Source organism: Perca fluviatilis, chromosome 17 (assembly GCF_010015445.1).
Source record: "Perca fluviatilis chromosome 17, GENO_Pfluv_1.0, whole genome shotgun sequence".
In the NCBI taxonomy this organism is placed as follows: domain Eukaryota; kingdom Metazoa; phylum Chordata; class Actinopteri; order Perciformes; family Percidae; genus Perca; species Perca fluviatilis.
The window spans coordinates 4982280-4993985 of record NC_053128.1 but is presented as its reverse complement, the minus strand read 5'-3'; the positions used below and the strand labels follow the sequence as shown (position 1 = coordinate 4993985).

The 11706-nt window shown below is 39.6% G+C and overlaps 1 protein-coding gene across 4 annotated transcripts in view; it reads left to right on the top strand.

Moving 5' to 3' along the window:
* scai (suppressor of cancer cell invasion) overlaps positions 1 to 11706 on the top strand; it is an 88375-nt gene that overhangs the window by 3972 nt on the left and 72697 nt on the right. For all 4 annotated transcript variants that reach the window (XM_039779052.1, XM_039779053.1, XM_039779051.1 and 1 more), the window contains exon 2: positions 729 to 853. In XM_039779052.1, the coding sequence (XP_039634986.1) occupies positions 747 to 853 (107 nt within the window). In that variant the 5' untranslated portion in view covers positions 729 to 746. The remainder of the gene's footprint in view (positions 1 to 728; positions 854 to 11706) is intronic.

Genomic DNA, 11706 nt, shown 5'->3' with positions numbered 1-11706 from the left:
TCAATCGTGCATATGGAACATTTCAGAAAATGTATTAATTCAGTATTCAGTTTAGAGCAAACTGACAGTTCGTTACTGAGATATACATAGCCACGCAGGTGTTAAAGATCCTTAAGGATAACACAATAAGTAAGGGATTGTACACTTGATGTACAGAAGGCAGCAGCTAAGGTTATCCTACAGACTTTCTTACAGCTTCCTTAAATCATATTTAGGCACACACAGACACCCAATTTCCAAAAGCTAGAACAAAATTAACTATAGTCAGTCATGTCCATGGAAAAATAAACGTTTCATTGATAGCAAATTATTTTAATAAGGTGAAGCATTAGTTGAACATTGTGACCTGACTGTGCTGCCTTGATCTGATTGCACATTCATCTTAGCAAACTGGAGGTTGCAGCTACTGTGAGAGTGAAATCTGGGACAGCCCAAGTCAACCTAAAAAGGGTGACCATGTGACACATTTCCTCCACAGTTCCTTATTTCTACTCATATTTAAGTAGGGCACCAGACACTCGGATATCTGCAACTAGTAATGTCTGTTTAGTGGCAATAGTTTTGATATCAGAATGGTTGAAATATAGCTCTTGTTCACATTGGTACCAATGGTAGTTTGGTCTAATTGCCACTGGTTCCAATATGTTTAACCATGTAGGCTATTTCTAATGCAGTACCTCTCATTGGTCTAGCCTATTTACTGTATTTTTTGTTTTGCTTGTAATCAGGTGTGAAAAGTTAGTGTCATGACTGGAGCTGAGACTGAGGATGATATTCCATTAGGCGAAAGGAAGACTGTCACAGATTTCTGCTATCTCCTGGACAAGTCCAAACAACTCTTCAATGGGCTAAGGTCAGTTTTTACTTTCTCTGTTTTACCTCTGCTCCGGGTCCGCATTCCAGCATCCTTTGTTGGCATCAGGACTCTGCAAACCTGCTCTCCTCAGATCAACAACACCACACCCCTTTATGTGATGTGTCAGTCTGACACCGTCCATTAGCTAACCATGCCCACTTCTTTAAAGACACTAGACTGATATCCTAAAGGGTGTGATTTCCACTTCAATGGAATGGGGCAAATTGCGTACTTTCTTTGCCTCTCAGGTTATACAGAAACTATTACACAGCTTTGATTGGTGAATGTTGTTCCTGCTGCCTATAAGGCCTACTCAGGGCCTCACCTAAACAGAGGCTAGAATTGACCATCAACCCAAAATCTGGCAGTAAAGGACAGTGCTTAGTAAATATGCAAATATAATATTGATCATAACACTAAATGTGATTTTGAGTGTTCTTAGTGTATTAACAGTGCCACAGTTTACAAGGCATTACTATGTCTTTGGCGGAGCTCAGCAGGATTAAAATAAATTTGTCATGTATTTAGATTAATAGCTACACAAGTTTTTATCATACAAGCATGGCAAAAATTCACAAACCTTAGATTTTACATTTTCCACTGTGCCAAATGTTATTTAAAAAAAAAAATTTAATTCTAATAAATTAGATAAAACATAAAACTTTTCACATAATTTCTATACACATGCTAATTACTTTCGGTATTGCGGGAGGATCTAAGTCCTCTGGACAATGCCCAGGTTAACCAGATTTAATGCTATGCAGCTTCAAGCATAATTTATTTGGATACATGGTTCCTTTTTGGAATATGGACGGGATTCTGAACGCCAATGTCCGCGCTTCACACAGCAAAGCAGAGAGGTATGTGTGTCACATGCAGCACATGTACCTAACTGGAAACAATACAGAGAGGATTAGCAACAATACCAGAATTTCAATTCATCAGCGTTAGGAAAAGCCACTTTACTGCGGAGAGAGCAGAAGGTTGTGAGAGTGTGATTAGAGGTTGGAGGAGATACACTTTTTCTCTGTCGGAGCGGCATTGTGTTCTTTTTTTATCTTTAGGAAACCTCAAATGTCTTTAATGCCATTGTTTTTCTTCAGGTAAGGGACTGAGATTGCTATGAGTCCAGCTCAGAAAACAAATGTAGTCTGGGATTTTGAGAATGCAACTTGCCTTATTTCACACAAATGACCAGGGTTGGACCAGGGTTATCTGACCCATGTTCAACCCTTCTTTTGTAAATTCAAACCAAGTCTGTCAACACGGGTTGATCCCTGGTCATGACAATTCAGATACAATCTGGGTCACAACCTGCCAGCAATGAATACTAATTACAAGTGCGGAAAATGGGCTGGGCAATTTACACTCGTATTCAGTGAACAGCTAACTAGGCCTTTAACAATAATTACATAATTGTCTAATTGCATTGTTTTACGTAATCGTGGATTCTTTGTTTAATGGCACAATTTCTAACATTAGCTAAGGTCCTAAGAGTTATGACTGTTGATGGTAATTGTTGATTTTGTTTAGATATGCCAAATTGTATACATGTGATTATTGGTTGCACCGTTGAGCTATGTTAGCTGCAGCTGTCACTTGTTGCCATAGCAACTCTAAAAATCATGGGCTGAAGCTGCTTCAACCCAGAGAAATTTAACATGCTTGTGTTTCTGCCCGACAAACCCGCTAATTAAATAATCTTTTTTTTGCCCACCATCACCACCCCCCACCTTTTTTTTTTTTTTTTTGGTGGACATTAAATTCCTCTGCTATTTTCAATTTTATGTTCATTTAACAATGTTTTATGATAATAAAGAGCCGTGATTTACTTCATAGGCTGTGTGCCTGTGTTATGACATTATCAAGGATATAAGGCATAAAAAAAAAAATTGTTTGGTTCCGGTTTGTTGTCAGTTGAGGTCATGGGTCGATAGGGAATTTATTTAATTTTTTATTTTTTATTTATTTTTTCCAGTGGCAGCAAGGGATAGGTAGGATTTTTTTTTTTTTGCCTTTACAGTAGCGATGGATACTCAATATTTCCATAACATAGTAGGGCTGGGCGATATGGCCTAAAAAAAAAATCTTAATGTCTTAATGATTTAAGACTTAAATCGATTTTTTTTTTCTCCCTCTACTTAAAATCAATCTGCAGATGACAAAGAAATTGTTCAAAACAAGTTTTATTTTGTTTTGACTCATACACATGGGGCATGTACCATTATGATTATTCATGCCAATTTTGTGGAAATATAAATTGGTTTGAGGTTTTTTTTTGGGGGGGGGGGGGCTATATATTCAACAACAAAACGGATGCGTGAGATAAAGCTGTTTTCACACATACAGGTGGTAATTCACTTCTCGTTCCTCGCTAAAAGTTCAAATCATTTTAACGTTATTGCGCAACCTTGCCCCTATTTTCACCTGTTGCTGAGTAACGTACGTTAACGTCTCTTGAATGTAGCATACCTGTAGCAACGTCAAAGCGGAGCTCCGTGCTACACAGCGGCGATTGCAAGTTGTTTAAGCCGCTACAGACCTCCGTCACAGCTCGGTTGTATCAGCAGCATTTAGTAGATGTGTTGAGCCGCAAAAGAATTCCTCAACACCGCCTCTGGTGCCCCGCATGGTGCTCCTTCAGGTCAGCTGTAGCTGGTGGTTCAGTTACCGAGAATAGGTGACTCTCAGCCGGGGACAGTGCACCGCGGGGACCGGTCATTTCGGCGGAGATTACGGATAAGTAAGTAATGAAATGACTGGTTAAGAAAATAATTAATGTTAGTCCCTGTTGCTGCCATGTTGTTTGTGTATCTCTATGGCAAACGCGCGGGGGGGAGGGATGAGCCCGTTCGGAGCTACGGGAGCCCAGAGGGGAGCGTTGGCGGATGTTAAGGAGAAAATCGATTTTTCATTTAAACAAATCAACGTTGACTACACATTCGAGTTAATCGATAAAATCGATTTATCGCCCAGCCCTATAACAAAGCCTACCTGTTACTACATATACAGTTGTCGATTAATAAATTGAAAACATGTAATTCACGTGCATATTAAGTAGCCACATGTATTTGTTTTGGTCTTATAATAAAGCCACAGGTTTACCGCAACAGCGGAGAGGATGGTTCGTTTAGACAGCAGCTACGTTTACAAGAGTTTGTCCAAAAATCAAGATTTGTTGCAAACTAAGAAACAGTTAGACTACAAACTGACATCTTTTATTTTAGCTTGTTTGTAAAGTCGCTATTTGCAGAGTAGAGCTTTGTTTGCACAGCGACAAGAGTGGACAGCGCATGCAGAGCAGACTGAAATATTGGTTTCTACATGTTTAAATTTGCCTGTAGAACAGGTAGGTGGGTATTGATAAATATTGACTCTTTAATCATGGAGGATCTATTGTAGGCTTCTTACAGTTAATGAGGGTAGCATTAGTTCATCTGTGCCAGCAGAAGTAAATAATGTATAAGCTGTAGATATCGTTTCCAGCCAGTTACATGTGCTGCGTGAAGTAACGCACACACCTCGGCGTGTGTGTGTGTGTGTGTGTGTGTGTGTGTGTGTGTGTGTGTGTGTGTGTGTGTGTGTGTGTGTGTGTGTGTGTGTGTGTGTGTGTGTGTGTGTGTGTGTGTGTGTGTGTGTGTGTGTGCAGCGCGGGCATCGCTGTTCAGAATCCCGTCTATCTTCCATAATGCAACGCTTGTATCCAAATGAATTGTGTTGTGAAGTTGTCATTAGCTTCGCTGCTGTTAGCCACCTCCATTGAGCCCCAGGGACTTGCTGTAACGTTAGAGCACTCTAAAGGGTGTTTACCTTTCTTTTGATCGTGTTTGCTTGCTACGTTGCCATCCTCTTGAACGACATTAAACACAACCTATAGCTCATTTCATCTGCCCTGTTTAACGTGTTGAAGCTCCCCGGCGGCGCAGTAGCGCTGTAGCTGGCCGCCGTGGCCGGTGAGGGCTGGTTGAAGGCGCCGTCCTCGCGCTGCTGCTGCCGTAAAACTGGACACGGCAATGTTAAGTGCGGCTGCGGCGACATCGGGTCCTCTTCCAGCATTGCTGGAGGAAAACGGGCACCCAAGAAGTAGATAAATAAATAATAATAAAAATAAATAAATGAACAAATGAGTAAGTCTAAGACAATGCATGTCAAATTTGTTGTGAGAGAAGACATATATATATATATATATATATATATATATATATATATATATATATATATATATATATATATATATATATATATATATATATATCACATGACAGAAAGAGAATCTTACAAGAAAAGAAAAAACATTAGAAAAGTACAGTACATACAGAGTAAAATCCAAGCGGGTTGTCACCTAAATAAAGTGAAGTCAGCGGTTGTCCTAATTAGATTGTTTCATGCAGCTCTGATTTCTCTTCCACATATCTCAAAAAGGGTTGCCAGATCTCATAAAATTTGCCAGATGAACCTCTAAGTGTATGTCTTATTTTTTCCAATTTCATATAAAATAAAGTACTCCTGATCCATTGTGTGTGGGACGGAGGGATGGCATCTGTCCATTTCAGAAGGATTAGGCGGCGGGCAAGCAACGTACAGAAAGTCACACTGAGAGTTGTTCAAACTGTAGACAACAGAAGGTACTCCAAAAAGGGCTATGATGTGACAGGTGGCTATAGACACCTCTAGGACCTCCGAAAGTGTTTTAAACATAAAAGTCCAGTAAGTTGACAGCTTGGAGCAGCTCCAAAATTTGTGAAAATATGAGGATGGTTATATAGCTAACTGAGATGAGATCCATATCAATGCAAATCAAACCAGCTATTAGGCTAACTGAAATAAAACCATGCCAATCTCTAGGTATGGTGAAGGGTATGTGATGATGTGGGGCTATTTTTAATTCCAAAGGCCAAGGGAACTTTATCAGGATGCATGGTATCCTGGATCCATGAAATAACTGGCCTTTAAAAATAAAAATCGGCCTTCCTCGATGGGAATTTAACATAGGGGTATGTATAATTATGGCCCCTTTATTTTAAGTAAGAATATTTATTTATTTACAATACATTATTCATTCACAAAAAAATTGGTGTCCTTAAAAGGTTGGATTTTTCCTCATTTTTTTAATTAAGGCATTAAGATCAATTTCCAAAAGATGATTTTTTTATTTATTTTTTTCCTCTTTTTAGTCAACTTTAGCATGGGTATGAATACTCATGAGCAGCACTGTATATGAAAAGATAAACAATGCGACGTTTTTAATAAATGTAAATAAAGCAGCTAATATCAACATCCGAGGTGTCAAAAGTATTCATTCATTACTCAAGTAGAAGTATAGATACTAGGGTTTGAAAAGACTTCTGTAGAAGTTGAAGTATCAACTCAAGCTTTTTACTCAAGTAAAAGTATAAAAGTACTGGTTTAAAAACTACTTAAAGTGTAAAAGTAATGTAAGGGGAAAAAAATGCCATTAAGGACAAAAGCTTAGCCTGCCCCATCTTCACAAAAAAACATTTTTCTAAAGACAATGATGACTATAATGTTAAAATCATACCTGTAAACTCAGAAGGGCTGTAAAAAGGTGACACATCTCTTCTCTCTATCTCTATTATATATATTTAAAAAAGGAGCACCTTGTTCAATTGTATTTGTGGGACAAGAATCATGCTCAGAAGAATAAACTGAACTATAGAAATCCCTGAACATATTTTATTATCATATGTATAACCCTCAGCTGTTTCAATCTTTGTGATAAGTTGTGAGGCAGCTGCTTGTTTAAGTTGATGGGCAAGAATCTTACTAGCTTTGTCGCCAAATTTGTAATATGTATGTCGGGATCTCCACATCATGTTCTCTGCTACACTGGTTGATAAGGTGTCAAATTTTTTTTCTCAAGCAGAAGCTCCTTCAATAAGTCAGGTGAGGGGGAGCTTGTGTATGCCAGTTCTAATTGTGAGATTCGGGCAGTTATGTCTGACAATTTTTGATTATCTTGCTTTTTATTGTAAGATACATGTGAAATTATCTGGCCTCTCGGGTAAGCTTTTAGTGACTCCCACAGAGTTGTACAAGAGATTTCCGGAGAGGAATTAACCTCAACAAAAAAATCCTATTTGGTCAGCTACGAAGTGCACAAAATCCTCCTGGGATAATGTAATGGAACTAAGTCTCCAGTGAGGTCTAGGAGTGTTGTGCGCAAACCTGTAAGGGGGGAGTGTTCTGATATGACTATGGCATTGTATAAACAGGCTTCGGCTGAAGAGCGTAAATGATTATCTACTAAAAGATAATCGATCGGGGAAAATGTCTGATGTTCCTGGGAGAAAAAGGAGTAAGTCCGAGCAGTGAGGTTCATGCTTCGCCATAGATCTGAAACTGCATAGTCTTTAAGAATGGAATTAATCACTTGGGCAGATTTAGATTGTTTAGAGGGGTTAGCTGAAGACCTGTCCAATACTGGATCGAGGGGTTAGCTGAAGACCTGTCCAATACTGGATCGAGGCAACAGTTGAAGTCACCACCTAAAATTAAAAAGTGGGAGTCCAAATTGGGTAAACTATATAACAAATTAGAAAAAAAATTATCAGTGTCCCAATTAGGTGCATATAGGTTAGCTAGTATCACAGGTGTATTAACAATACGACCTGTAACAATTATGTAGCGGCCCTGAGGGTCTGCAATGACATCTGAAGGGGTAAACTGCAGAGATTTATGGATCAAAATACCTGTGCCTCTTGACCTGCTATTGTAGAGCGAGTGATATGATTGTGCTACCCAGCGTCTGCGTATCTTTGTGTGATCTGACTTGTTTAGATGTGTTCCCTGTAGATATGCAACTTTGGCTCCCAAGCTATCAAGGTGAGAGAGAACCTTATTTAGCTTGGTGGGTTTCCCCAGCCCATTCCAACTGGCAAATGTTATTGATGTTCCTATGGGGCTTTGTAACCCACTAAGTGACACCATAAAATAGAGCTGTTATATAGTATGTCTTGGTGTCTGCACATAGTGTGACTCCTGCCTGGATACTTTGCGAGTATATCTCAAGAGATGTACTTCGTAATATATCAAACAAAAACAAAGGAAAAATAAACAGTCATCAGACAGCGAAAAAGACATAACACCCGCCCTTACACCTCCCCAACTTAGGTGCATACAATATCCCATCAGACTTTCTATTAACATAACACTCAAAAGAGTCGCAAGCTAAGGTCTGTTCTACACATTATCTGCAAATCTGTCAAAATTGCCAAGAGAAGAATGTATATACTCAGTAAAAGGAAACCTATTTTGCTCTCTTATTGCTGTAGTCACAAATTCAGCATCTATAGATTGTGAACAACATAACTAGGGATGCACCGAAATGAAAATTCTTGGCCAAAACCGAAAAAGAGGAAACCAAGACCGTAAACCGAAACACCGAAAGAAATTATGCCAATTATTAGTACCATTGCATTTATGGCTATGACTGTGTACTAACTTTACTAAAATTAAGGCATTGCAATTGTATAAATTAATAAAGTTTAATTAAAAAACTATCTAGCAGAAATATGGCTACAATCTGATAGTCACATACAGTATATAGTAGCCTAAGAACAGAATAGCTTATCTATTATTATTATTATTATTATTATTATTATTATTATTATTTGAGGCACTTTCTTGCAGGATTTCACTGAACATATCAGACAACGAGGGTGCATGCCCCTCATCTGGTGCAGAGAGACAAGTCTTTTTTTTTTTTCTCTCCTGCGCTGGGCGCTGCTCTGCTCGTGCTCTGTCTCCACACGGTTCTCCGCATCCATCGCGGCCTGGATCATTTCTCGTGCGCCCTGCTTTATTTCCACATCCAAGTAATGGTCTTTATAACGCGGATCATGTACAGTCGCGATAAAGTGCAGAGGATCCGAAATAGATCTCACTGAAACGTGTGCTGACAGACTCTAAGAGCGTACTTTTCATTGTTTTTACTCCGTGGTCCGTCTCAACCGCTTTGCTTAGGAAACGCTTTGCAGGTGGCACAGATCGGGTACTGACACACGTGCAGGTCGCGGTTTCTGCTTGCGTCATCACAACATTTCGGCCGTATTGTTTCGGTAATAAAAGTATTTCGGCCGAAAACCGAAAATGCCCTTTTCGGCCATTTTCGGCCTTGTTTCAGTTAGCGGCTGTACTTCTTACCCCTGCGAAGAAGATGCAGATGTTTCATTCGCTTGGGATGGCATCGTGTGGTTAATAAGTCCAGTGCCAGGGTGGGATCTTCGAAAGTCCGTTCCTTACCCCCCGGGAGAGTAACACGGAGTGTAGCAATAAATCGTAATTGGTTTTGCTCGTAGTGATCTATGGGCTCTGTCCAGCAGCGGGGCTTCGCTCAGGTTTAGGACGTATTTCAAAAGTTGAGACACAAACTGCGTAGGCTGACCATTCTCCAGCCCTTCCTCAACACCAGTAAGCTGCAAGTTATTCCATCTGGAACAGCCTTCCAGGTCTTCACATTTTGCCTGCAGCTCCCTCACATCACCTTGAAGTTGGGACACAGTGGCACGGAGCTCAGTAGTGCAGTCGCCAGTGTAGTCGGCAACTTTCTCCAGCTCCTTCAGTTTGGTACCATGTGATGCTAACGAGGCCCGCAGGGTAGTGACCGCCACCGATAGCTTGCCCCTCACCGAGTCAATATCCAGTTTATCATCCCGCAGTGTCTGAATGGCCGCCCCAATCTTTGCACAGACAGAATCCTGGAGCGAGTTGAGCGAGTCAGAGCATCTTCGGTGTTAGCGTATTGCTGCTAGTCGAGGCTTTGGGGGTAGCCGAGCTAGCCGTAGCGGCCGGCGCCGTGTTGTGCCGGTTGTTTCGCCGACTGGTTTTGAGTATTTGAAGCCGCCATTATAGTCTCAAAACAGTTTCAACTTGTTGTTCGACGCTTAAATTACTTTAAGACATATGAGTTAGGTCTCGGCACTTGTTTTGACAGAGTTATATTAAGTTTTAAAAATCAACCTTGTAGGAGCTTGCATGCAAGAGACGCGTCTACATTCTAGCTTGCGCAGCAGTGCCCCCCAGAGAATTAGATTTTTATTTAATATTTTCCAGAAATAATAACTGAACTGTACGTATTGGGAAGTAATGCAATCATCATGAAAACTAATTATTAGTGAATATTTTTTTTAAAAATAGCCAATGTGTTGCATCCCTAGTCATTGCCGATCTACCAAAACTGTAATTTGTCGATGGTTTCTTACACATAACCTAGCGACAGAACTGATGATGAAGTGCTATGAAGCTTTATGTCGGACACAAATCTCTAGTGATAGTAATTGTAGTTGTTTTCTCTTGATACTCTGTAATAATGTCAACTTTCTTTAACTCTGATCACGTCATTGACCTGAATTGCGATGTCGATCTCGAATGAAGAGGAAGTTAAAATTGAATATCAACTGAATATCAAACGTCCAGCCAATTTCACCGCGCTTAAAACGAGACGGATAAGAAGAGCCATTGCAACAATGTTTACAAATATACATTGTAACGTTGGCTGCACAGATTATGTAGACCCAGACCTCTACGATTGACTGACACACAAGTACATTTTAAAATCATACGCTGAACGTTTTATTAGTCTTTCTACATGGGTTTAGTTTATGATCGGGCTATAATAAGACCGCGTTGGCTATGTAATCGCTGACAACCGGGACAATTTCATAGTGGTTGGTGTAAACCGGGACATTTTAGCGTCCCGAGAGGCTTTTGTCAGGACACGGGACAAGCAACTCAAAATCGGGACTGTCCCAGTCAATTCGGGACTGTCTGGTCACCCTACTCTGGGAGTGACAGGTGCAGAGGTGCTGCTACTTCTTTCGGTTACAGTTGTAACTATTCAAAGTCGTACGTGGAAGTGGGAGAAGTCATTGTTCCTGCTGAACTGCACATTCTGGCACAGTTTATTGCACTTATAGTGTAATTGGTACCACGTGTTGTCCAAAACAATTTTTTTAATGGAACTTGGAATGGAATCAGTTTAAGTAAAAATCACATGTGTATATAGTGGATAGAAAGCATTCAGTCATAGTTCTTGCAGTAACACCATTTCCTGAAGGCAACATGACAGAGGAGAGTCTTCTGCCTTCTTTGTTAGGCTGTCACTCATAATTCCACGCCCCTCTGAGTTGAAGCCACGCCCCCAAGCAAAATCGGGGCCAAAAGTCTGAAACTGAAAAAAACTAATCTGAAGTTTTGAATCTGAAAACATGAAATGCGGAACTGAAAACAAATCTAAAATTGAAAAATGAAAATGTATAATTTATTCAATAATTCCAGAATTTAATCTAAATGTTATTCAAACTGAAAGAAAAATTGGTACACTTATTGTTAGTTTGAATTCATGTTTTTTTTCAAGTTTTAGACCAAAACTTACATTTTCAATTTCAAGCTTTAGTTTTTCAACTATATATATTTTTTTCAAATTAACTAAACATTTGGCCCTGATTTAGCTCCATAAAGCGGTACCGTTTGGTATCTGCACCAAATTTCAGATACCAGTTTTTTTTCATGTGAACTGTACCCATCCCTAATAGCTTTCATAGACACAGATAAAACAATATTAATTCCTCTAAATATAAAACATCCTTATAATAATCCTAAAACAAGATATTAAAAGGATGCCACTTAGTGGGGAGTGTCCCGAGACCCGGTGCTAATACGTAAGAGACAACTGAAACATCACCGCACGGGACGCTAGTTAACACACTGAAAAAAATGAATCATTGACTTTAATTAAATTTATTAAGGCAACCGGTTCCACGTATTTTTATTCGGTTAATTAAAAGCAAAAATATTAAGTTTGTTTAATTTAAAGGAATATTTCACCGCTG